The 27,274-nt window shown below is 39.2% G+C and overlaps 1 protein-coding gene across 1 annotated transcript in view; it reads left to right on the top strand.

Moving 5' to 3' along the window:
• Nucleotides 1-27,274, top strand: part of Arfgef1 (ADP-ribosylation factor guanine nucleotide-exchange factor 1(brefeldin A-inhibited)) — a 95,164-nt gene that overhangs the window by 61,431 nt on the left and 6,459 nt on the right. The window contains exons 22-34 of the mRNA NM_001102430.1: nt 7,453-7,543; nt 10,237-10,277; nt 10,370-10,539; nt 11,212-11,363; nt 11,500-11,672; nt 13,180-13,340; nt 14,196-14,326; nt 16,830-16,959; nt 17,498-17,633; nt 17,716-17,854; nt 19,367-19,439; nt 23,705-23,837; nt 26,383-26,522. Of these exons, the coding sequence (NP_001095900.1) occupies nt 7,453-7,543; nt 10,237-10,277; nt 10,370-10,539; nt 11,212-11,363; nt 11,500-11,672; nt 13,180-13,340; nt 14,196-14,326; nt 16,830-16,959; nt 17,498-17,633; nt 17,716-17,854; nt 19,367-19,439; nt 23,705-23,837; nt 26,383-26,522 (1,670 nt within the window). The remainder of the gene's footprint in view (nt 1-7,452; nt 7,544-10,236; nt 10,278-10,369; nt 10,540-11,211; nt 11,364-11,499; nt 11,673-13,179; nt 13,341-14,195; nt 14,327-16,829; nt 16,960-17,497; nt 17,634-17,715; nt 17,855-19,366; nt 19,440-23,704; nt 23,838-26,382; nt 26,523-27,274) is intronic.

Here is a 27,274-nt window from a genome sequence, read left to right as displayed (position 1 = left end):
GGAGGCAGCTCCACCCTAGCTGATCTCCTTAGTGGCAACAAAATCTGGCTCAGCCTGCTTCAGGCTTGTTGGAGGCTACATGAATCCTTGCTGTTGAGTTCAAGTGTATTAGGTTTGGTGGTCCAGCAGTAGAGTTTAGAACTGCCTCAGGAGTGCCATGGGAAACCTAGAAGTCTACTTCTAAACATTAGAGCAATAGTTACTGCATAAGATGGCAAAAGATATGGCAAAAGCTGTTTACAGACAGGTGAATGTGCGTCAATAACTGAATAACTGAAAAGTCAGAGAGAATATAGGAAGGCTGAAATGATAGGGTTAGTTGCCAAAGTCAGCTGTGGCAAGTAGAACTGCAGGATTCGATTACAGCAGAAATTAAACACCAATAAAAACTTGCAGCTATATATTTTAGTTTAGAGAAACAGTGATACTTGCTAACACTTAGTACTGAAAGACCCACAACGTGAGGACTCCCCCACGTTCTGACTCAGGAGAGGCGACACCCCAAATCACTCACAAGAAACAGTCTTGCCACAAACTGCAAGAGGACTTTTATTCAAGAACGCCCTCGGGGCCACGGTCATACACCACACAGGGGTAGAGGACCGTGGCGCCCCGAGTAGCTGGGTAAGGAGGTATTTAAAGGAAGAAACCACAACTCAAGGAAGTGGGGAGGGCGTTGTTGGGAAATACCAAAGATACCAGTTAAGAGTCCCAAGGAAGTGCAAAGTCAAAAAAGTCACAAGGAATACCTGGTAATTGTTTGGGTTATCTCTCAAGACAGTTTCTAAGAGCCCCTAACTATAGCACATTCTTTGAATGAACACTCTTTGAACCCAGGAAGCGGGTGGGTGGAGGAATGTGGCTATCTGTTTTATGATTAACATACCTTGGAGCATTGAGACACAGAGGTCACATTCCAAGCCTGGGCCTAAATGCCTAGAATTTTGTTTTTACGTTATACTTTCAGTACATTTTAAAGTGAATGGATGTTTATGCATTGTATTGTAGTGCTACTTAGATTTCAATAATAAAAGTGACCTAACATTTCCCTTCATAAAAATAATTTACATGAAGATACATCAGACCACCCCCCCCCAAAAAAAAAACTTGTTGCTAGGCAACTGTAGAAACCAGTAACTCCTCTTATCCTTTAATTAATAACTTTCTCTTAATCTGTATTGATATATTTTCTATTTCACTATGTTGTCAAGGTGTATGATTCTCTTGCCTTCACCTTCCGAGATAACAGGGATGAGCCATTATGTCTGCTTTTTGTGTGAACTTTGTCCTTTGTCATAGTTTTGATCTTGTTTTTTAAATTTCCTCTATCTTCCATTCATTTCTGTTTGTCAAGGGATTACTTCTAACTCTGCTTATGAGAAAACTACTACTGACTCAGGCTTTTTTGAACAGAGGCCTCCCTTTGAGCTGCCTTACTAGTTTCTACCCAGCCTGTGTAACAAGTGCTCACCTCTGTCCCAGTGCTTACATAGATAGCAGGTCCTTTGCTGAGCAGAGTGCTTTATTCAGTATTTAACCCGGAAAAGGGTGTATACATACACAGCTGAGACGCTTTAAACTACTGTTTATCCATATTAACTAGCATCTATTCACCAAACATTCTATGAAACCATATTGACAGCATTAAACACAGACATGAGTCACTGTTCTAGAGGCCCTGAGACCTGGGAGAATGGAATTGATAAACAAGGTGGACTAAACTCTCATTCAATAGCCAACTTTATTCAGAGCACCCGACATTTTATACCAAGCAATTAAGGTAGGTCGCATGAGTAAGGTTCACATGAGTTCAAGCTGTATACAATCACAAGGACAAGCTGCATGTGGCAAAAACATGGGTTTTTCATAAAAGGGATAATTTAAAACATTTAACTGAATGATAACAGAGCAATACGAAAATGCATTCCAAGAACAATTTCATGTTTTGAATAAACGGAGGTTACAAGACTCTTGTTTTCTTCACACCTTCTCCCAAGCACTCAGGAGTCTCATACCACTCCATTCCTAGACTGTGTTTTGACAGTCAAGCCTTGATGTCCTTGAGATTTCATTCCTTACATAAAGAGTATAGTATATCCCTACAGCCAACACATACTATTGCAGTGCACTTTAAATCATCTCTAGATGGCTTATAATATCAAATAGAAAGCAAACTATGCAAATAGTTACACGTAAGTAGAAATAAACATTTTATAAATATAGTACAGGGACAATTTTTCTCCCAAATATTTTTCTCATTTTTATTTTTAATGATTGATTCATCTTTTATTTTATGAGCATTGTTGTTTTGCCTGTATATATCTGTGTATATCATCTATCTATAGATAGATAGATCTGTATGAGGGTATCAATCCCCTGTAACTGAAGTTACAGTCAGTTGTGAGCTGTCATGTGGATGCTTGGAATTGAACCCAGGTTCTTCGGAAGAGCCGCCAGTGTCAAGTGCTAAGCCATCTCTTCAGCTCCCTCATTTTTATTTTATTTTAATTTATTTATTTGGTTGGTTTTTCTAGACAGGGTTTTCTGTGTAGACCTGGCTGTTTTAGCTGGCCTCAAACTCAGAGATTCACTTGCTTCTGCCTCCCAAATTGTGGGATTGAGAGCATGCGCTAACACCGCCTTTTATTTCTTTAAATTAAAATATAATTGCATCATTTTCCCTTTTTCTTTCTTCTCTTTAAACCCTCCAAAGAAAGTCTTTTATAGATATGAAACTAACATGTAGAGGGCAAACTATACATGAAAGAAGTTTGTAGCTTTTATGTTTTAAAAACAGAAACTTTAAATTCATTAAAAACATCAAGCCAAGGGCAGGATAGCAAGATGACTCAGCCTTGCTTGCTGCCTGCCCAGTGTCATGATCTCAGGTGGGTCTTATCTCCAGCACTGCAAAACAACGAACAATCCACCCCAGACATGAAACTGTTTAGCTGACCATGCACATGTATGTGCATGTCATAATCTCAGCATTTGGGAGATGGAAGCAGAGAGATGACAGGTCCAAGGTCAGCCTGGGCTACATAGTGAAGCTGTCTCAAAAGATATAATTTTGAAATTTGAATAGGCCTTCCATGTACATTATTTGAAAATTCAGTGGCTTTGCCACACAAGTCTTGTAAGAATACATTCAGCATTTTTCTTTTTTTTTTTTTTAAGATTTATTTATTATTATATGTAAGTACACTGTAGCTGTCTTCAGACACACCAGAAGAGGGTGTCAAATTTTCTTACGGATGGTTGTGAGCCACCATGTGATTGCTGGGATTTGAACTCTGGACCTTCGGAAGAGCAGTCGGGTGCTCTTACCCACTGAGCCATCTCACCAGCCCTCAGCATTTTTCTTAGCCTAAATATAAGTAATTTGATAAAATGGAAATTGTCTGTTGCTACTGTACTATCACATAACTCTGTGAAAGATGTTACATGTTTATTAAATACAATCATGAGTTTCTTTTTATACATTTTTTGTTTTCTTTAATTATTTTAAATATTTATTTATTTTTATTTCACAAGCATTGGTTTGGTTTTGGTTTTTTGTTTTGGTTTTTTGATTTTTGGTTTTGTTTTGTTTTGTTTGTTTGTTTTTTCGAGACAGGGTTTCTCTGTGTAGTCGTGACTGTCCTGGAACTCACTCTGTAGACCAGGCTGGCCTCGAACTCAGAAATCCTCCTGTTTCTGCCTCCCAAGTGCTGGGATTAAAGGCGTGTGCCACCACTGCCCGGCCCTAAGCATTGGTATTTTACCTACATGTGTATATATGTGAGGGTGTCAGATCTCTTAGAACTAGAGTTACAGGCAGCTATGAGCTTCCATGTGGGTGCTGGGAATTGAACCCAGGTTCTCTGGAAAAAGAGCCCATGTTCACAAACCACCAAGCCATCTCTCCAGCCCCTCCTTTAATTATCTTTATAAATGATTATAAGTCACATTAAGTATAAACAGTTTAGAACCTCTCTAGAATGTGTGTGTCAATTGATGCACAACTCAAGTTATGTGATGACTGGTACTCCATCCTCTGATACTGTTTGCTTCCTTCAGTTCCTACTTGCTATGTATGTCAGATGCTCTTTGGAACTGCTCCCCACCACCTACTGTAGTCATTTACTTCATGCCTTCGTCCTTGATTTCTAGTGTCAAAGAGACTGTCAGCTTATCTCTCCTATCTCTTCCTATTTCAGTATGCTACCCAGTTACTTCCCGAGGAAACTGTTGAGCATGACAGTCTTTAAAGGGCCAGTGATTCTTGTCCTAAATGACTGCATTGCCGAGTGGCTGGAACATCCTTGTAGTCGTAGCACTTGGGAAACCACAGAGAGCTGCACAGTGGGAGTCTTCTCAAGAAAAAGAAAAGGAAAAAAAGTGCTTCATTAAACGTGACAGTCATTCTAAACATGAAACTCACTTGGTGGAGTGCTTGCCTGCATTTGTAAGGCCCTAGGTTTGATCCCAGCACCAAAACAAAAAGGTGTCACAATCTTAACACCCTTAGACTCCATTTCTTGTTTCTTTAGATTTTGTTTGGAGGTTTTAGTGGGAAGCAGATATTCATATGTTTTTAATCAAAAAGCTGTCTTTCTCTATGGGGGGAAAGTCATCCTTCTGACCTGAGCACATGGCTACTGGGAGGGTGTGCTGTGAGCCTAATAGCCAACCCTGGTGAGGAGTGGGTGGCAGATGTCACTGCTGGTCACCTCATATTCCCTGGTGTCATTACAATTCCATCTCCTGCTCTTTTTCCCATTCCTATGCTTTCTGCTCAGTTTTTTATTATGACTACACAGAGTAGGTTAAAGTGTGACATAGGCTCACATGCTTCCTCCCATTACTTTAATTGTCTTTCTGATGCTTTTCCATCATTTTCCTTTTCCATATATTTAGCCTTCCAAGTGTAGCATCAGTTAATATTTCATCATATCTAAAGAGTTACCATGCGCTATTCTCTTATTTATCAGCATTAGTCTTGTTAACAAACATATATAGTCTATTTCAGCTATTAAGTAACCTTTACATTGTATTAAAACTTACTGTGTATCTTTCTCTGCTGGTAAATTAACTGAGTGTAGTCCTGTCTTTTGTATACTGCTGAGTTCCTACAGTAGAATTTGAACTCACTCAAATGTTGTCTGCTGTCTTTTCATTCAGAAGAGAATTTAATATTTGATCAATAGGATTAACAAGTATTCGTTAGGTACCTACTTTGGGTTTAATATTGATTAGGGTAGGAACATATGAAAGTTGTTTATGACTTGATTCTTTCAGAGAATTTTTAGTCCGGGTGAGAAGGCAATATTAGACTGTGTGAATAGTTGTAGTGTGAGTAATACTTTGCTGAGTCAGATAAATGAGAACAACGGAGTCATTGGACGCTCACTTTGGATACTATGATTGAGCCCACATGAATAAAGACATACACTGATTAAAATGTTAAAGAGGAGTACTTAAATGGCAGGGGGAAGAATTTCTACCCCAACATAGTAAATAAAAGGAAGGCCTCAGTTTAGAAGTGTTGGTCTTGTGAGTGAAGAAAAGATTGTAGAGAGAAATAATTCTGGGAACTTTAAGCAATCTAGGACTGAGACTCTAAGAGCCTAAACTATGGAAGGAATGGAAATAAAGTGAAAAACAGATCTAAAGATCTCAATGTAAAATGAAAAATAAGCTACATACCTTTTGTATTCCAAGAAGGAAAAACCAAGGCACTGTTACAACCAAGTCAAGTAAAACCAAACCCTAACAGTATGAGTAACTCAGTATCCAATGTGTGGGCTTCACTCAAATCTTCTGGGTTCCAGAGGGCTTGGACAGTGTGTGGTTCACAGCACATGCAACTTGTCATAGACTCAGGCTGGCTACACTCCACAGCTGCTGCTGTCCTTAGCAACCATTTCATGGTACTGGCATCTCCAAAAATGCTAAGTCTCTGCTGCAAAAGATCTGCATAGAGCACTCTTGGGCTGTTTTCTCTAACTTTGCCACATAGCCACAGCCTTTCACTATGACACCTCCAAGCATGGGGCTTCTGTGTCAGCTGAGGCTGAACTATCATCAGTGGCCTCACTGCTCTCTCAGTGCCAAGTCTCAGCTGCTCTTCTTGATTCCTTCATGCCTTATGACTGGTACCATGTGGGAGGCTCTTCTGTGTACCAAGTTCAGCTGCCAGCATAGCATACAGCTTTAGTTTCCTCTGGAACACAGTAGCTCTGTATGCTGACTGTGTTGAAATACTTCCTAGAAGATTGTTTATTAATGATGCTGGTTTCTTCCTAATCGTCATTGACTTCTCAGCTCAGCTATCTGGTATCAATTGTTCCCATCTTCAGCTCCAGACAACTCAGATTCTTAATACAAAGTATCACACAAACAGCCCAGCAGAGTCTGAAGTAGCCCCTCAAACTAACCTGTAAACCTTCACAAGCCAGACCCACATCATTTATATTATTTTCATCATTATTCTTAGTTTCTACAACAGTTTAGTGAAGCTTTGAACACCAGTTTCCACAATCCTCCCCCAAACAACATGACCAAGTCTGTTAAAGTAATACTCTACTTTTGTAACAATTTCTTCCTTAGTTACAGTTTCTATTGCTATTATAAAACACCATGACCAAAAACAACTTGGGGAACATTTTCAAGGAACCTGGAGGCCCAAACATGATGATACAGATGATGTGGAGGATGCCTGGTTACTGGCTTGATCCATAGATTATTCAGCTGTGTTCCTTTAGTACCCAAGGACCACCAACCCAGAGACAGCCCCACCCACAGGGAGCTGAGTCCTCCCACATCAACCGTCCATCAAGAAAATGCAGCATAGGCCAAGCATTTTCCTATGCTGGTTTGGGCATTTTCTCAATTAAAAAATGACTCTAGCTGTGTTGAGCTGACATAAAACTTACCAACATATATCGAAGATAATCCTGAAGTATAGTTTAAAAACTAGTATTGTTTCACTGTCTAACATGGAACAGTTTTGGAAGCAAAAGGAAAAATTCTTATAAATAAGAGAATGTTACACTATACAAAGAATATTCAGTAAACCCTTGTAAATAAGAGGTTAGAGATTAAATGACAGTAATTCTAATGTGACCAACCAAACAGAAGTTAGCAATAGAACTTGTTCATTTCTTAAAGATTAAGGGAAACTTTGTCCAGGACCACTAATTTTGTGATCTAAATTCATAGTACTCTTACTTTGTGTGATTTTTTTGCAAATGGGTCTTGTAATACTAAACCATGCCTTGCTTATGACGTAGTTTATCACACTGAGCACATGTGTCCTTGATTTACACCTGCCTTTGGTGTCTCCCAATGCATCATTTCTTAGAAGGAAAATAACTGACTTTAGAAATGTATTCTAGAACTTCTCATTGCATTGTTTTCTTGAATTGTTTTCTAACTAAAATGGGGTGTGCTCTCTCTTATGTGTGGCAGTTGGAGGAAATGTGGACTGGAAGCAGATAGCCAGTATTCAGGAGTCTATTGGAGAAACCAGCTCTCAAAGTGTGGTAGTTGCTGTGGATAGGTAAGGTGTTCACTTTCTCCCCTATTCACTGTTTCAACACTGTTTTGCTCCTTGTTTAAAAATAAAAAAATTAAAATAAAAATAAATATTGCCAAAATAAGCTTTAGAAGTAATGTAAGACTTTGGTGACATACTATGATTTAGATGATAAAGTGATAAAGCACCTTTAATTTTAGTTTCACAAATGTAGAATACAGGAAGGATTTCAATTATATAAAAATGTGTTACAATTAGTACTGGAAATATTAAGAAAATACAATTCTTGATGAAAAAAACACAAATCATTCTTTATAGAGAATTATCTTTTTTTAAACCCTTGGAAAATAAGTTTATCTTTCCTGATACATGATATAAAATAGCATTATGGATAAAGCAAATGGGTTTGGCTAGAAATTTTCATTTACTTCTTTGGAAAGCTCTTCAAAATTGTCATAATCTATACATTTCTAGGTAAATGTTCCCAAAACTGAAACTACTTTTTACAACACGGGCCTTCAACATTTTTTAAACTACTTATATTTGAAGACTTTAGAAATGTACCCGTCTTTACTTGATGGTCTAGATACTCAGGCTAATTCATTGTTTACTTTACTTCAGATAAAACTGGGGACTGGGGGAGATGCATACCTGTGCTCGTTCTCACTGCTAGCTAGTTTTGTATTGATGATCACAGTGTTCTGTTTTATTCTTCATTGATAGAGAAATTTGGGATCTGTCCAGAGCCCTTCTTCCTCTGCACACTTACACAGCTGGGTAGTAGCTTCCTATCTTAGTTTAAGTTTCATTGCTGTGAAGAAACACAATGACCAAGGGACAACATTTAATTGGGGCTGGCTTACAGGTTCAGAGATTCAGTCCATTATCGTGCCAGGAAGCATAGCAGTGTCCAGGCAGACATGGTGCTGGAAAAGGAGCTAAGAGTTCTGGCATCTTGATCAGAAAGCAGTCAGGAGAAGACTGGCTAGGAGGAGGGTCTCATTACCCACCCCCACAGTGACACACTTCCTCCAACAAGACCACACCTCCTAATAGTGCCACTCCCTGGGCCAAACATATTCAAATCACCACACTGCCATTTTTGCTCCCAGGCTATCTTCCATTCAGGTGTCTTCTAGAAAGTCATCTTTGTGGTCATTATGAGAATCTATTTAGATACTACAAAAATTAGAAGAATATTGAAGAAGTTAAGGCATGACTATAAATGCCTCCATAGGCTGCTATGCTCTATACATGGGTTAGTGTTAGTGGAACATGGCTAGAAAGAGAATAACCCCTTAGAGGCTACCAAGCCAGTAAGAATTTGAATGCCCTTACCCAACTTGTGTGTCTTCCTACCATAATCCCGAATGGTTCTCCAGAACCTTTGATTGCTGTGATAGTTCTCCTTCTCTCATACCTTTGCTCTTCACTCTTTGCCATCACAGACTGTGGCACCATTTCCCTGTGACTGCAGGGTCTCCATTTTACTACTCTATAGTGTGCCATTTGCTTTTTTTTTTCTTTTCAATTAAATCCTTATTTCTTTAATGTCTTTTCTGTTGTTCTCTTATATTACTTTAATTTTTTACTATAGTATTTTTTGCTAACCACTTTTTTTAACTCCCTGTCAACCCTCCTCCTGGTTTCCAGCCAGCCCCTTCAAACATTTCTCCTAACCATTCCTCCCTCAGTTCCCCAACAATCACAGGCCCTTCTCCAGTTTTCCCAATACCAGCAGCTCCAAACTGTAACAACTGCTATAGCCTATCTGCTCAGCTCAGCTTCTCCTGGCTCAACTGTGTCCTAACAATTTCTTCTGTACCAACTGCCTTCTCTTCTCTCTCTGCTAGCCCCCAACTCCCTGTCATAGCCTCAGCTAGCCTTTTTATAACCTATCCTGTTCTCAAAAATCCAAGAGGCAACCAACACTGAAGGTCATAGAGTCAAGCAGTTCTAACACCTAAGAATTCTTAAAGGGCCAGTTGACTAGCAACTGGGGATCCTTTATAGGGACAGGCCCACAAGATAAGTAACACTAAACTTTGCCTTCTATCAGAATACCTCTAGTTTGAGAGAAATCAACTGATCATATTTGCATAGTCTAGCAGTTTTTACTTTGGGTGAGATGAGAGCTTTGTACTTTTTCTGTATTTCATGTTTTGGATTCAGTCTAACCATTGGGCTAGAAGGAATGCAACTTTCTTGATTTTTTTTTTTCCCCATGATTGTTTTTGCCAAGTTTTTAAATTACTTCATTTTACTCAAAAGACCAGTACAAAAGGTCTTAAGCCATTCCTTATCAGGAACTTGATTAACATAAAATTATCAGTAATACTTGAAAAGCCTTTCCTGGGGGCTGGTGAGATGGCTCAGCGGTTAAGAGCACTGACTGCTCTTCCAAAGGTCCTGAGTTCAAATCCCAGCAACCACATGGTGACTCACAACCATCCATAACGAAATCTGACACCCTCTTCTGAAGTGTCTGAAGACAGCTACAGTGTACTTACATATAGTAAATAAATAAATCTTTAAAAAAAAAAAAAAAGAAAAGCCTTTCCTGGTAAACCAACTCATTGCTTTTACAATTAATACACCTAATTAATTACAATTAATTTCACCTAAGAAATGTTAATACTCCAGGCCATGACTTTTGAGTTGGCATAACAGAAATAAGACTTCATAAGGTTTTTAATTATATGCTATTTTTCCCCCAGAATATTCACCGGATCCACAAGGCTAGATGGAAATGCTATTGGTGAGTATGAATATTTATCTGACTCCTAAGCTGTCCTTTTGTCTAAAATGCTTTAAAGTTAAGATTAAAATGCAAATGTATTTATTTTATAGTTGATTTTGTCCGTTGGCTATGTGCTGTGTCTATGGATGAATTGCTTTCTACTACACACCCAAGAATGTTTAGTCTACAAAAAATAGTAGAAATATCATACTATAACATGGGAAGAATAAGACTGCAGTGGTCTCGGATTTGGGAAGTTATTGGAGATCATTTTAATAAGGTATTTGAATAACCGTAGTATTTGTTTGCATTGCAATATTTGTTTTAATTTTCCTAATCATAATATGACTGATTGCTTTCCTTCTAAGCAATTGTTTGTTACAGTTTTTAAAATAAATTTAGAAAACCTTTTAGGAATCATGCTACAAACTTTTTACCAGCACTTGGGGAAGTTGAAGCAGAACATCTGTGAGTTCAAGGCTAGCTTGGGCTGCGTGTGTGTAGCAAGATCCTGTCTCAAAAGGAAGGGCAGGAGAGATGGTTGTTTACAGAGAGACGGTTGTTACCAGTTCCCAGTGTCCACGTCTAGCAGCTCACGACTACCTATAGTTAAAAACTGTACTTCCAGAGGGATCCAGTGACCATTCTGCTCTACCTTCTTGTACACCCACACACATGTACAAATACACCACAGAAAACACAATTATACAATCACCTATTTTTTCTTAAGGAAATGCAGAAACTCTTTGAGTTGACTTCTTTTTAGAAATGATTGCTGAAACTTTTCACAGACTCTTTAAGTTACTGAGCTGTGTTTTTCTCATACTTGTGCCTTGTGAAGAGCCTAGAATTTGCCTCTGTGCTGCGTACTTTGTACTTCTTTCTTAAGTCAGAAATGAAAAATTACAGTTTTACCTGTAACATTAGCATCTTGGTCTTGTTGCCCTTCCAGGTTGGTTGCAATCCTAATGAAGATGTAGCCATATTTGCAGTAGACTCTCTGAGGCAGCTATCAATGAAGTTTTTAGAGAAAGGAGAGCTTGCAAACTTCAGATTCCAAAAGGATTTCTTACGACCTTTTGAACATATAATGAAACGAAACAGGTAATATGGTTTTTGAGTTGAATAATATCAGTATTAACTTATTATGTTCTATGCCAAGGGGAAAAGTAGAAAAAAAGAGAAAGAAATGGGTTGAGTTTTATGTGATATATTTTAAGCAATTATATTGCTATTTTAGGTCTCCAACAATTCGAGATATGGTTGTACGGTGTATAGCACAAATGGTTAATTCTCAGGCTGCAAATATTCGTTCAGGATGGAAGAACATTTTCTCAGTATTCCATCTAGCTGCATCAGACCAAGATGAAAGCATAGTAGAACTTGCATTTCAGACAACAGGGCACATTGTCAGTAAGTATTTTTTAACTATTCAAGTGCAAATAGAAAAGCTGGATGTACTTAGTTGGCAAATGAGGTGCAGTAAGATTATGACTGTAGTATGGCTTTTAGACTTACAAATGTTGTTTTTAAAACTAGAGTGAAAAAAATCACAGTAATTGTTGTAATAGTAGTTTCAGCACAAAAACCAAAGGAAATAAGAGATAGCTTATTCTGGAGCCATTTTGTGTGACTGTGGTCCAGGGGCACAGATATGATTACTCCGAATTCTATTTTCCAGAATGGAAGCAGTTTCACAGGGTTTTTATAATTTTACAGAGCAAAGAAAGTCATAAATCAAACGAACTTTACAATATAGTGGTGGGTACATCAGAGAGGTAGATACATTGAGATGGGAGTTCCAAGGTGCTATTGATGACATTCTTCGTCATGAATTGGTAGAAGCTAGTGTTCTGCTAACTTAATATCTTCTAAGAGATTTTTGTTTATTATCATAAAATATTAGTTCAGATATAGAGTAGGTCAAAGAATGGTTGTTCCAGAAATTAAACCTAGCACAAGATACATAGTAGTAAGCCTATAAAACTTTAATTTGTCTTCAGTACTGAAATTCCCTCCAGGAGTTTTTTGTTCACAGCCATGCACAGGTTTTCAGGAATTTTGTTCACAGTAGGAATGGTGGTGGTGGTGGTGGTAGTGGTGGTGGTGGTGTTTGTAACATATATTGAGGATTACTAGATGACATGTACTGTAATACAACTGTCCTTGTATGCATTGTTTAAAACAGGTATCCAAGGGATAGTTAATTTTGCATATCTATTCAACAAAAGCTAAAATGCACCTATTACTTTATTGTGTTGTATGTTTATAGTGCAAATGAAATAGACACATTTCTGTTACAGGTATCTTTTGCTCCCTCCACCTAAGCTCCAGGAACAAACTGTGCTACCAGCCCCCACCCAGATTCCCTTGAATCCATGGATAAAAAACACAGACACACATTGCTCAATTTCAGCTTGCTGTATCGGCACAATTGCTGGGCTCTACTTATCTCCTGCCTGGAGAAGCTTGCTCTTATCAAGCTTAGCTCCACACCTCTCCACCTGCTCTTGACTTTAGTTGCTCAGTTACATTTAGTCTCAGCTCAACATTCCAGCTGCCTGCCTGTAAAATTGGCCTGTGACCACTTGGCCCAAGATCTCACATGGCTGCTTTGCTTTTCTCTCTCCAAAGCATGGCTCGATCTCTCTCCTCTCCTCACATCTGTCTCCTGTGGGGACCCAAGCAATTACACCCCTGGAGAACAGAACCTTAGCATCAGAACCACCCCTACACATTGCCACTTGCCTTACTACTTGGGACAGGCTAGCTGAAAAAGACAGGCTTGGACCCGCTTTTTGTTAGATGTCAAAGCCCTGACAACCTGTAAGAAGTATGTACATTTGAAGTTAACGTATTTTGCGTATAATTAAAATAGTTGAAATATGCCGTTATTTCCATTTCTTTTTCTCTGTTTTAGCTCTTGTATTTGAAAAACACTTTCCGGCCACCATTGATTCTTTCCAGGATGCAGTGAAGTGTTTGTCTGAATTCGCATGTAATGCAGCTTTCCCAGACACAAGTATGGAAGCAATCCGACTTATTCGCCATTGTGCAAAATATGTGTCTGATAGACCGCAGGTATACATCATTTAGTAAACAAAATTTAAATATTGAGTACAATCTTATATCTATATTTGTTTGGGAAGTCAGGGTAGAGGAAGCATGTATTTTGAGCCCAAAAATCAGTCTGAACTTGATTCTGAGTTAACATGGCCAGTGACTGTACTTGCCATTTTACTGTAGCTGTCAGGTGTTCTATGTGTATTTATTAGTTTAATTTTCATAACACTAAGTGGGGCAGGCAGTGTTACAGCTTTATTTAGATAAGGAAACAGGTACAGAGAAGTTTTAAAATGTGCCCATAATAGCAAAGCAAGTAAAGGAGAGAGGGTTTGAAGTCTGGCCCTGTTTCTAAGCATCTTACCTCGTTGCCTGTCTGCCTGTGCTCTGCAGCACTAAGCTGTGGGGGAATGTGTACTTAAGCACTGAAATAAAATGCTGGGTTGACAATCTGGCTGCTAATTTTAATTTGAATATCTGAGTCTGTGATGTGTATGTGCTGAGAAGGAGTATGTGCACAGTGTGTAGGTAGGTCTTTACTGAGACCAGAAGCATCTGCACTCCTGGAGCTGGAGTTAACAGGCTATTGTAGACCACCTTACAGGAGTGCTAGGAACCAAACCCAGCTCTGCTGCAAGAGTAGGATATACTCTTAACTGCTGAGCCTTGAAAAGCTAACTTTGTTTAAATAAAAAGAAAAAATTTAGTTTAAGGCTCTTTACAGACAGTGTATAAGTCTTTAGCTTTTTGTAAATTACTATGTATTATTTCTCACTGTGATTGGTAAAGCACTTAGTATTTTTCCTGAGAAATATTAAATTGACCATGTGAGTATTTAGCTTTGCCTTACTGATACCTCCTTTTCCTTCAAAGGCTTTCAAGGAGTACACAAGTGATGACATGAGCGTGGCACCTGAAGACAGGGTGTGGGTGAGAGGGTGGTTCCCGATCCTCTTTGAGTTGTCTTGTATCATCAATAGATGCAAATTAGATGTAAGAACCAGGTAACAATCCGGATTTGAACATTTAAGCTTTGCAGGATTTATTTTCGTTTTAATTAACTTTTCTTTTGGATACAAACAAGTTTACAGTTCGAGACCAGAAAATTTTTTTTACCAAATATATTAAGAATTAGTACAACTTAGCCTACCCCGGATATTACACTCTATTTGCACAGCCAATTTTAATGCCTATTGAACAGTAAACATGTTATGACTAAATTGATCAATTCAAGTTTTAATCATCAACTAAAATGAATGAATTTTTCAAATTCCAAATACAATTGGGGGTGGGGGAAGAGCAAGTTCAAGAGAGCACACAAGTTTGGTAGCCTGGTGGTGGTGGTGGTAGTGGAGGTGGTGGAGGAGGTGGTGGCTGTAGCAGCTGCAGCCTTTAATACCAGCACTTGGGAGGGAGAGGCAGGCAGATCTCTCTGAGTTGGAAGTCAACCTCATCTACAGAATGATATATAGGACTACCAGGGCTACACAGAGAAATCCTGTCTCTAAAAATGAAAAAGAAAAGAAAAAAAAAAAAAGAACTAGATAGGCACATTTTATATTATTACTTAAAAAAATGATTACTAGATGTTAGTGCAAAATGAAATTTTAGTCTATTTTTAACTTTTATGTTTAATACTATAAACATTTTTTTTAACTTTTTCTCAGAAACTGCAGTTAATGATAAAATTCTTTCCTGGAAAACAGTAGAACCATTTTTTAAAAATAAATGAGCTTTGCACCCCGTCCTTTCTGCCCCTCCCTCCCTCCCGTGTGCTTATGCTAGGAGGGTAAGCCCCACATGGTTAAGGGATTTTTAAATAATTAGTCTTGGATTTTAACAGGTTGCTAAGAGGGCCTCTATAAGCAGCTTACCCTGTGAAAGTACAGAGTAAAATGTCTGCTACGCTATAGACAGTACTGAGCTTTTTGAGAAACAGCTACTGTCTGAGCCTACATTGGATCATAGCCTTTTTCATCAGCATTTCTGCTATAACAAATAAAGCTCTAACAGTGAACCCTCCCACAACTGTAATTCCCAGTTTAATTTTGATGGGTACAGTTTTAACATCAGAAAGGAAGTCACTTTAGGTCAGTCTCTGCCCTTGCTTATAACATACCATTAGGTGTTACAGGCTGAGGTGCACCTGAAAAGACCAGGCTTATTTTACCTATCCACATAACACATGTTTTGAGAATCTTCTACATCTCAGACATGTGCAAGGCCTGGGCAATGTAACAGCATGTGACCTAGGCTCTGGACAGTCCTTTGGAACATTTTAGAGACATTTCTGTTTTAACTGACCATTTAATAAAAGTATTACTTCAAGAAAGATAATAAATCAGAAAGGCAATTTCAGTTTTAGTGCTTAAAAGCTTGGCAGTATGATCTCTAGGTGTTTTATTTGTTCATCACGTTCTGACTGCTTGCCTAAGTTGTTAGCACTGCCTAGAATATAGCAGGAACCAAGAGACATGCAGATCATGGAGATTAGGCCTCAGTGGGTTGGTTAATACATCTTTTCTGTGGAGATATTATGGGAGCAGTATCCATACTGGTAGCTGAAAGTCCCTGTAACCCTTGGATACAGATTTTTCCAAGGGGTGGTGGTGGTGGTGGTGGTGGTTGTTGTTCTTAGAATGCTGTGAGCCCTTTCACCCTTTCCCATAGTTCTGCAAAATTAATATTCACTCGAATGATGGCGTACTTCAGTCTGCATTTCTGTCTTAGTCACTGTGCTTAGACACCATAGCCATGGCGACTCTTATAAAAGAAAGCACTTAACTGGGCCTAACTCACAGTTTCAGAGGTTTAGTCCATTATCCCCATGGTAGGAAGCATGGCGCCAGGCAGGCAGACATGGTGCTGGAGAAAGAGCCAAGAGAGTACAGACAGCAGAGAGAGAGAGAGACACTGAGCCTTACTTGAGCATATGAAACCCCAAAGCGCATCCCAGTGATATAACTACCCCCAGGAAGGCTGCACCTCCTAATCCCTGTCGCGTAGTGCTACACTGTAGTGACCAGGTATTCAAAATAGGAGCCTATGGGGCCATTCCTAATCAAGCCACCACAGATTTATTTATTATTATATCTAAGTACACTGTAGCTATCTTCAGATCTCATTACGGGTGGTTGTGAGCCACCATGTGGTTGCTGGGATTTGAACTCAGGACCTTCAGAAGAGTAGTCAGTGCTCTTAACCACTGAGCCATCTCTCCAGCTCCATTTACAGTTTTAATAGCTAGACTAGTAGGAGTGGGAAAGGAAAAATAAATGATTTTCAGGTCAGAGCTTTTGCAGTTTTTATTTTCTGAACCTTGTGTCCTAAAGGAACCTGTAACTTTACAGCTTGAATTACATCATATTCAATATGCATTAACAGCCAGTGTTAACTTTAACAAGTATTAACTTTGATTTTTTCGTAACTTTGTAAACTTTTAACCCTTTCTTAGGAAGTTTTGCTTCTTTACGTTACAGCTTTCCTAATTGTGTTCTGTTATTTTAGGGGCTTAACAGTAATGTTTGAAATAATGAAAACATATGGCCACACTTATGAAAAACATTGGTGGCAGGACTTATTCAGAATTGTTTTCAGAATCTTTGACAACATGAAATTGCCAGAACAGCAGACAGAGGTAAGAGAATACCTTTAGCATAAAGTTAGAACAGTCTTCAGGTTTTCATTCAGTACATGCTCATGTCTGAAGTGAAGCACGTTGGACATGAAAGAATTCCTAGAAGTTCTTCAATACGTGACAAATAGTATTTTCTTTCATTAGCAAGAACACTATTTGGAAATATGACTGAATTAGTGATTTACTTTTTATATTCATTGCTTTTGTTAAACTGTCAGCTTCTCTTCCATATTTTGTTATAGTCACAGCTAAGAAATACCCGAAACTTTCATTAATATTAGATTCTGAATTCTAATAAAAGAAAAGAATTTCAAAGTAAAATTAGTTTTGTTTATTATGACGTACTATAAAACACTTATAGTTCAGGCTCTGTGGCTAGAGAGGCTCGTTTTTCCTCCCTGTCCTATAGATCAATATTAAGTGGAGACTTTTATAATTATGTTTAATGTAATTTGAGGGAGGAGACTTGAGACAGAGTCTAATGGTTGGTGGACAGCATGACCTTCATTTCATGACCTCCTTCCCCCCCCACCCCCAGAAAGCTGAATGGATGACAACAACTTGTAACCATGCCCTTTATGCAATATGTGATGTATTCACCCAGTATTTAGAAGTTCTCAGCGATGTACTTTTGGATGATATTTTTGCCCAGCTTTACTGGTGTGTACAACAAGGTAGGTGTGTACCAGTTATGTTAACACCAAGTATGACATGTGATGCTGGGATATGTAAGTGAATTGTTCTTTTCTTTTCTAGACAATGAGCAGTTAGCACGATCTGGTACAAACTGCTTAGAAAACGTGGTTATTCTGAATGGTGAAAAGTTTACTCTTGAAATCTGGGATAAAACGTGTAACTGCACCCTGGATATCTTCAAAACCACAATTCCTCACGCGTAAGATCCACATTTACACTTGTGTACTAACGGGGTTTGAGAGTGAGCAGTGAATACTGTAACAGCTGCATGGAGTGAGTGAACTGTGAGCCAAAACAGTCGGATTTTCCAAGATTTGAGTCATAACACGTTGACCCCACTGATTTTATAAGATTGTATTTGAACATACCACACCAAGTGAGAGTTTTCAGTCAGAGAAAGAAAGCACCCTTAACCTGTATTTCAGTTACAGAAGACTTACTAGTCTAAAGGAAATTGCTTATAAATACTACACTGGACTCCCAAATTGTCATCTTTCTGTTAGGAATGAGTTATAAATAGATTTTAATCGGTGAAGAAACCAAAACACGGCTTATTCACAGGATAGACTGGAGTCACACCCAGTACATCCCTGGTGCTCGGTCTGATATATATATGGCTTTAAGTCTGTAGGTAGACTGTAGAAACATTAAGTGTGCCCAGTACTGATATAAAATCATATGAAAACTATCAACTAGTCTACGTTTTTAACTTTATATCCTGTTTTGAAATATAATTTAAATCTGGTTTATGTTCTTAGAATACTTTTACAAATATTAACATTGAAAATAGGAAGTAAAATACAAGAAATACACTAGAAAAGTGGTCTATACTGAAAGATGCACAGTGATTTCTTTGACCAGCTTCCAATTCCTCAATACATTTATCTGGAGCAGGGTAAGCAGCTGACAGCTGAAACATGTCTGTCAGTGACTGTGTCTGTGACTCTGTCAAAGACAGTATGAATTCTTACCTAACAGTTCCACACCCAGCCCGTGAACTCTCTATACAAATCCGCGGGCTACTGTTGTTTTTAGATAGACCTGCATGTGCTTTAGATTGTTGAGTCACATGCTCATTATAACCTTAAGTGTCATCTAGTAAGCATTTCTTGGTAGAAAGGCTCTATTTCCTACTCGTCTCTATTGCAGTGGAGATGTCTGTTGGCATCTGTCTACCCAGAGCTTATGCTTTTCAGAAAGGAGAATTTGATGCTACATCATATTTCTGCTGCAAGCACCCAGTTCAGCGGTGGCAAATTAATTTCTCTTTGGTACCTTGTTGACTTATTTTTTTCTAAATATTTAAAAAGCTGATTCTAAAGAGTTATGAATTTTTATTTTTTTTTTATTCTTAATTCTGTGAAAATTTTTGAAAAGTGGCAGACTTTAAAAACAATTTTGTTTTTGGATGATATTTAAGATTACTATTTAGAAGAAGTAAGTGTAAAATTTGTACACTTCAGAAAGTATAATTTACCGTAAAACTACTTATCCTTATAACTTATAATTGAGTGCTGCTGAACTTTTTCCGAAAGTACATCTTTTAAATTTTTTACTGAATGGATTTCAGAAAATTGCTTTTGTCAGTAGTCAGACTTTTAAAATAGAGTGTAATGTTTTTCACTTTCTAATTCCCATTTAAAATATATTGCATGTAGCGTAAGTCCTTCCTATGGCCCCCGTGACTGGTTTTTGCTTTGGTATGTTAAAGGCTTCTGACTTGGCGTCCCACCTCTGGCGAGGCCGAACCCCCATCTCCATCAGCTGTGAGTGAAAAGCCGTTGGTAAGTAAGTAAATCATCCTTGACGCTGTCTGTCGAAGGAATTTAACCACTGGCCTAATTCTTCGTCAGGGTCCGAGTCTGTCCCGTTGCTCTGACAAAACACCTACGCTTACTTAGTTTAGAAGTGACCAAAGTTGGCTTCTTGAAGCTGTGCAGGCTACAAACTGTGAGCACTCAGTCTCTAATGTAGGCTAGCTACACTTTGCTTCCACAGTGGTACCTTATACCCTTCCATGACAGAAGGCAGAGGGCAGAAAAGAGCCTCCTTAATGCCTCCACTGCTATGATAGTAAGGTGCCGTCCTGTCGATGGGACACCGCCCTCCTTTGTGTTGTCCCTAGAGAACCGAGTTTGAGCATGAACTCTGTCTCTGAGTTTCACACAGAGATACTAACAGAAGACACACAAGAATGTTTGCATACAAACATTTCAACTGTGCCAGGGAGACCAACTCTCTTTAAAAGATGGTGTAAGTTTCTCATTTGAAATTCTCAGATTAAAGTTCCTGATGGTAAATTTAACTTGTAACAATTTTATATTGTGTATATACCATGAAGAGGGTGCTTAAATTTTCTGTTTTATATAGGACACAGAGAAAAATGATTTTAAGGATTATGAATGTAGGTACCAGATTATATAGAGATTTTTCACACCAATTTAGATAGTATTAATTTTTTTTAACTTTTTACTTTGATATAATTTCATTGTGTAGAAAATAGATAAGGCTATTATAGTGGTTTTTATTATTCTTGGGGTTTGCTACACCCCCTCGTTGTCTTTAAATATCTATCAGAGGTTCCTAAATAAAAGACACAGAGACCTTTAGATATAAGAAGCCCTAAAGCAGCACAGATGGGCGGCTCTCAGCCCTCTAAGCTGTCTCGTCTGCTTCCCCTGCCAAGATCCCCATAAACGCTTGAATGTCTTCCATTAGCTCTGCTCCTGCTTCACAAGGCCAGTCCTCCTGGCCACATGCTCACAATCCACATTACCCCAAGGCAACTTCCTCCTTCTTCCTCCCTTACTCTGTTTCCTGGTTCCTTCCTGAGACTGCCTTACCCCCCGCCACACACACATACACACACACACACATACTGCAGCTCTGCCTACTTTTCTTCTACTTAGCCCAGGATGTAGGCATGTTTGCTAGCCAATCAGGGATAACTTGGGGGACAAGGTTAACACACCACAAAAACCCGTGTACCTTGGGAATTCACTCATTTTGAGGCAGCCAGATTATGGGATGCAGCGTCTAGTGGTTCAGTGCATAGCCCAACCCCATATATTGGTTTCTTACACAGTTGTATAAAAAACACTTGACCAGCATTAATTGAATTATTACTAGTCTTTTACTTAAATATCTAGGACACGGGTACTTAGCCATGTCCTTACAAGAAGAATTCCCAGACTTAGCCAGCCTAACTCCCCGTTGCTCCAGGGCACAGCTTGTGGTTATTTACTGTTTTGCTTTGTCCCCTACTTCCCCTCTCTCCTCACTCCCTTCCTCTGTCCATGTGGTTCTCAGAATTATTTGAAAAAACAATTACAAATATGTCCTTTAGCCATTATAAGAGTCTCATGTTTTATTTCCTTGATGATACCAGAAGGTTAAGCAGATAATTCTTATTGAGACTATTTTTATCTAATATGTAGGCTTTACTCTGATTCTGTTTTTTTCCATTTTACCATAATGAACATGAAAAAGATAACTATTCACTTTGTTTTTCTAGCCCTTGAAATTTTTAGAAAGATTTGTCTGTCTGTTTATGGGAATGTGTTATATGTATTTGCCTATGCAAGTTTTTGTGCTCCACAATTGTACAGGAACACGCAGAGGCCAAAATGTTGTCAGATCCCTTAGAAATTGAGTTACAGATAGTTGTGAGCCACTATGTGGACCCTAGGAATCTAGCCCAGGTTCTGCACTTTGGATCTCCAGCCCATCTCTCCAGTCCCTAGCCCTTGAAATTTCATCCTAGGAGACCACAGTAGCAAGATAGTGCCTACTGACCTGTTTGTTTCCACAGCCCTTAAATTTTTCAAGTAATTGTTTACAGTTAAAACATAGATTACATACCAACATGATATTCTTTTGGGAACTATAGTATCTGCCACAGAGGCTCATAGTTGTCCCATAACTGATCTATGGATTCTATTAGATACCCTACCACTTGTGGGATATCCTGTCTATGGCAGGACTGAGGGTCCTCTCCTGTGTGTACTCCCCCGCTGCACAGGGTAGAATCTGCACCATGGGTTTGCTTTTTGCCCAAGGAAATATTGGATCTGAGTTACCTAGCTCCATTCTGCTCTGCATGTCATTCACCCTCTGTGTAAAGTAAAACTTGTGGTATCGACAAGTCAGATAATACATTTCACCTCAGGCTTGGGTATGGAAGACTGAGTCCCACTCATGTCTTGGCCCTGCAGCACTGGTTCACTCTCTGTTCTTGTAGCTGCTGCTGTTGCTGCTACCATTTCTCTCCCCTAACATCTCTCTTCTAAGTCCATCTTTGTCTTTCCTCTGACTACTTAGACCTTGCCAATGTTGTAGGAATTTCACACTGTCATTCCTAGCCAAAGTATTTCTTGCTATACACTTAAGGAACATATTTTTAAAATAGGTTTAATATAAGTATTTATATGTATAAGGAGGAATGCAGGCCTTAAAGTGTACCAGGTTTTTTATAGTACCTTGCTACTTCAACTCCAATTACTAGGCCATTTGTTTCTTTTACATTTACAAGTAATTACTATTACATATTTAAAGATTTTTAAGTGTAAATATGGTTTGGCATACCTAGGCAGTGTTCCCACGGGTACATGAGGAATCGCTTACAGGGCTCACTGGCTCTGCTACAGTGCCGTCCATTTCTAAAGGGGATGTGAAGCTCGGTGATCGAGTTCTGACTCAGAACTATCCTCCAAAGGGCAGAGATGACAAAATAACACAGTCTCTTTTTTTACGTTGCTTAATCAGAAAAATTGAGAAAATTCTACCTAGTCATTCACAAATTTCTAAAGTAACTTTTCAGCCTTCAGTATTACCACCTAGTTTAAGGATTGCCTGAAGTGTTTCCTAATGTGTAGTTTTTACTTTGAAATGTTTTTTTAAGTCATCTTAGTCAAATAAATACTGATCTAGAATTTTTTTTTAACTTGAAGCGTCTGTGTGTTTAAAAAATACTTACCTAGATCACTAAAACCCATAACAACAATAATATGGCTCAATAACATAGAGTGCTTGATTGTTTAAGAGTATTACCATAGGACTAGAGAGATTCTTAGTGTTTAAGAGCAAAAACTGAGGTTGCAGAGGCCCCAGTTTATTTCTCGGCGCTCACATGGTGGCTCACAATCTTCTGTAGCTCCAGGGAATCCAGCTCCCTTTGTGGTCTCTGTTGGCATCTGCACTAATGAACACACACACACACAAACACACTCTCACACACACACACGCAGACACACAATTAAAAATAAATCTTGAAGAAAATGTTTTCATACTTAATCCTTTCAAAAAATATAAATATACATAAAACCCCTATTTCAAAAGCTCATTAAGGTTTTCCCTCCCACTGCTATTACAGCTCAAGTCAGACTACCATGTAAGTCTGTTTGACTTGTGTCCAGCTTCCCTTCATGACAGCAAACTCCTGTTTAGTCCCCTCATACTGACCTTTCTGGTCCTTGATGCCTTGTGTAACAGAGGATACTTTCCTAACTCCTCCCACAAAGGAAAGTCATGTCAGCTACATGAACTCTCCCTCCACTCTAACACATGTGCGTTGTGTCAGATCTGGAGAACACTTGTGAAGAGTGCTGCTTTCTCATTCATTGCAACATCACATTCCTATCCATAGCACATGAAGGCTATCAAGCCTGACACCACAAAGGCTCAGAAAGGGTGGTTTGGCTTGGTTTGGTTTGGTTTGGTTTGGTTTTTTGAGACAGGCTATCCTGGAACTCTCTGCTTCTTGTGTGATAGGATCAAAGGCGAGCGCTGCCACACCCAGCCTGGGTTTAGGTTTTGTGCACTGAGTTTCACACTCTCTGTAGTCCAGGCTGGTCTCACATTTGCAGCAGTCCTTTTGCATGAACCTCAGTCATGTCCTGAAGACACTTATCTTTATCTATGTCTAGACAATTTTAAATAGAGGAAATCTTTTTTATGGATAATGTGTAAATTTTATACTTTTAAAAAACTAGTATAATGGAAAGCATGTTTGTCCCTGTGATGTGCTTATCTGATGAATTTATCTTATTAGGATGCAATATCACAAAAATCTGTAGACATACATGATTCTATTCAACCAAGATCTTCAGATAACAGACAGCAAGCACCACTGGTTTCTGTTTCTACTGTGAGTGAAGAAGTTAGCAAAGTGAAATCCACAGCAAGTGAGTTATTTCTGTAAATACAAGTAAACTGTACTGTGTGTATGTAAGGGACACTTTGTTACTCTTATTAATGAGTGTATGCCATAGTTGGTCTTGATCACTTTTTACTTTTACTCTGTCTACTACCCCAGTGTGGACATCTCTTTCAAAACCTTCACCAACATGTGCAATGTCAGTTTTGATCACAGTGCCTTTGGCTGATGTTTGTGTTGGGCACACGATCTTCCTTCTCTATCCCATCTACACTTGAACACATTTTCTGTCTGTAAAGGTGCCTGTCTTCCTGGGAACTATGGAAAGCACCCCACCATCCCTCCGTAGGTAGGAGCTAGCCCCCAGCTCGGAGGATCAGGCTCTTCTGCACTGCGGCCCACCTTCAGGCTGTCCATCACCTTTGCCCAAAAATGGGACACTCACTTTTTGACATCAGTTCAGTTTTGTTTGCTGAAAACAACACATACAAAAAGTGACACCTCCTTAGAAAAGAAAGTAGCTTTCTTTTAAGCACACTGTAAAACCTGAGGTTGTGGCCAGCATGAGGGCTCAGCAGGTGAAGACACTTGCTCCAGGCCTGATGCCCAGACTTTGATGGTACAAGGAAAAAAATTGACTGCTCGAAATTGCCATCTGGCCTCCACTTGCCAGAACACAGACATATACACATGTGTAGTAAACACAAACTAAATAAATGTAGTAAAAATTTTAAATGGGACAGAACTGATTACTTGCAAATAAGCAACCGACTTCAGAATGCTGTGCAAACATTCTGCCTAGGCACAAAACGTTTCCATCATGGAAAGGAAATCCCATATTCAGTGAGCAACCACTGTTTTCTCTCCCCTTCTCTAGCCCTTGGCAGTCACCATTCTGCTTTCTGTTTCTGTGATTAGACTCTTCAGTGGGTTTTATGTAGGTGACATCATACAATAAGTGACCTTAAGGGTCTTCATCATTGGAATCAGTAACTCAGTTTTAATTCTGAGTTAGCCATCGTGTGTGTGTGTGTGTGTGTGTGTGTGTGTGTGTGTGTGTGTGTGTGTGTTTTGCGTGTTTGCCCACTCAGCTCTGACATTGAGCTTTTGACACGTTGATTATGAGTAGTGCTGGTGGAAACAGTCATGTTCAAGCATGGTTTGAAGGCCTGTTTTCACATCTTTTGTGAATGTACCTAGAAGTAGAATTATTGTACAGTGTACTGATTCTTTGTAACTTCCAAGCTGTTCATGGTAGTAATACTATTTCACATTCCTACTAGCAGTCAGTACACCTCATTTGCCAAACTCTGTTACTAGGGATATCCAGGCACCATGAGAGCTCTCTTAACTAATATCCTGATGAAACTGTTTTTTCTTAAACACTTGCCTACTGTTAAGCCCCTGTTGGGGTCCAGGTACTACCAAGAGGCCTCGTGGTCTGGGATGTTTGAGCAAGTGAAATGAAGGGGTGAGAATGCACAGTGGAGGCTGTGACTGTAATAAGGGATGACACACGAGACAACCTTGGGACTAGTTGGGTTCTTTGTAACTTGTCTTCAACCATAAGAACCAAATGCTACATAGAACAATATTTCTACAAACATACCTGGATAGGAAAGTTTCAAATATCTCAGCAAGTAAATTTAACTTGCAAAAATTGATACCAGAAAAGGAATTTTGTAGTAAATGCTTTTTATATCAGAAAGAAACTAGGGCACTGTAAATCAGCTACTGCTGGAGCCATTGCTCCAAGACTGAGTAATAAGTAATTCCTCTCGGGTGTCTGTTGCTCATTGGAACCCAAATGTGTCCTTGCCACTCGGCCACATCAGTGCTGCCCAATGTGCATAGCAGCTAGCAGCTGCATCTTCTTTCTTGGTTTCTGCTTCTGAATCTGCCTAACTGTATGGTCACAGAGCAGGAGCACCTCCTGTGATCTAATCTGCAGACTGGTAGAGCGAGGGTGACCTTGGTCTCAGCTGTGGTGTGAAAGGCTACCTGGGGAGCACGCTGAAACTGGTGCTCAGTGGCAGTATCCTTAACACACATGTTTATAACTTACTTACTGGTGGATCAATTGAAAATACGCGTTAGTTTAACTACAAACATATATTTGGACCCAAATAAACCTGTTGTATAGCTAAACCACAATATCACATGGTTTGATTAGAATCCTGGCTATCCCACTTTGTTTTTGGTGTTGATCTGGTTCCTGTAGTTTTCTTAAACAGGTTTTCATATTATTTTTAAACATTAGACTTGCACATCAGTCAAGACTCTTTATTTCAATAATAGCCTACATATAACCAATTAGAACACATACACTGTTCAAGTCGCATGTTTTCATTTATTTAAGCAATTATTTTCCTAAACATTTCATAGATACAATGTTACTATAGCAAGTGGTACCTATGAACAAAGGCAGGATGTCTTCTTCAGTAGAGATGTGCAGTGTGAGTGTGTGACCTTTGTACATAGTAATGTTTCCTTAGCATTATAATGTTATAGAAATTATAAAGGATTCAAAATAATGTTTTGTTTGCATGTGCATTGGGGCGGTTTCCTCACAGAATTCCCAGAACAAAAATTGTTTGCTGCCCTGTTGATTAAATGTGTTGTGCAGCTGGAACTCATCCAGACCATCGACAACATTGTCTTCTTCCCAGCCACAAGCAAGAAGGAGGATGCAGAGAACTTAGCTGCAGCCCAGGTAAGGAGCTGTGAGAGGAGGAAAGAACTTGAGGTGTCTGGACTTCAGGTGACACCTACACTCGAGATGTCTTTGGACGGTCTTCTTCACAACTACCTTTCCAAACCCTGAGCCTGGGTGGTGGCGTAAGGCGTAAGAATGGCCCTGGCAGAGAAGGAGGGTGAGGGCACGTGCTCCGGGGCCTCATGCACTACAGACAAAGCAGAGTGTAGGAACTCCACAGAAACCAAAGAGGCCTGAAGAGAAGCTAGATCAGGTCATTGTAGAAGTCAGCTACAGAAAATGGCTTAAGAACGATGAGAACAACTACTCTAGATAGGTCAGATAACATTGTACGTAAGAACTGCCCTCTGATAGTTCTTAGGATTTCATAAGCTTGACATGGAACTCAGTTTAACACCAAGGACAGAGCCTGATTTTAGTAGGTGTAAGAGTAGAGGACTTGGAGACTGTTCATGTTAACTCTATCAAGGAGCTTTGCTTGAAGAACCAGAGTAACAGCCACAGGAGCACTAGGAGGCATGAGGGGAGCGCTTCCTTCTGCTTCCCAGACGGGTGATTTGTCAGCATGCTTAGTGATAATAAAGAGCTTTCCTCCAGAGATTAAAAACCAGGTGGCCTTCACTTGAAGGCCAAAGGTGGATGACCTCTGGCCTTTAACTCTCTCTCAATGTTCTGTGGGCCAAAAGCTGATAGCAGCAGGGGGTTGAGAAAAGAAACTTAGTTACTTAGGCTCTTTACTCCTAAATGAG

Source organism: Mus musculus, chromosome 1 (assembly GCF_000001635.26).
Source record: "Mus musculus strain C57BL/6J chromosome 1, GRCm38.p6 C57BL/6J".
Lineage (NCBI taxonomy): Eukaryota > Metazoa > Chordata > Mammalia > Rodentia > Muridae > Mus > Mus musculus.
This window is presented reverse-complemented; position numbering and strand designations above follow the sequence as displayed.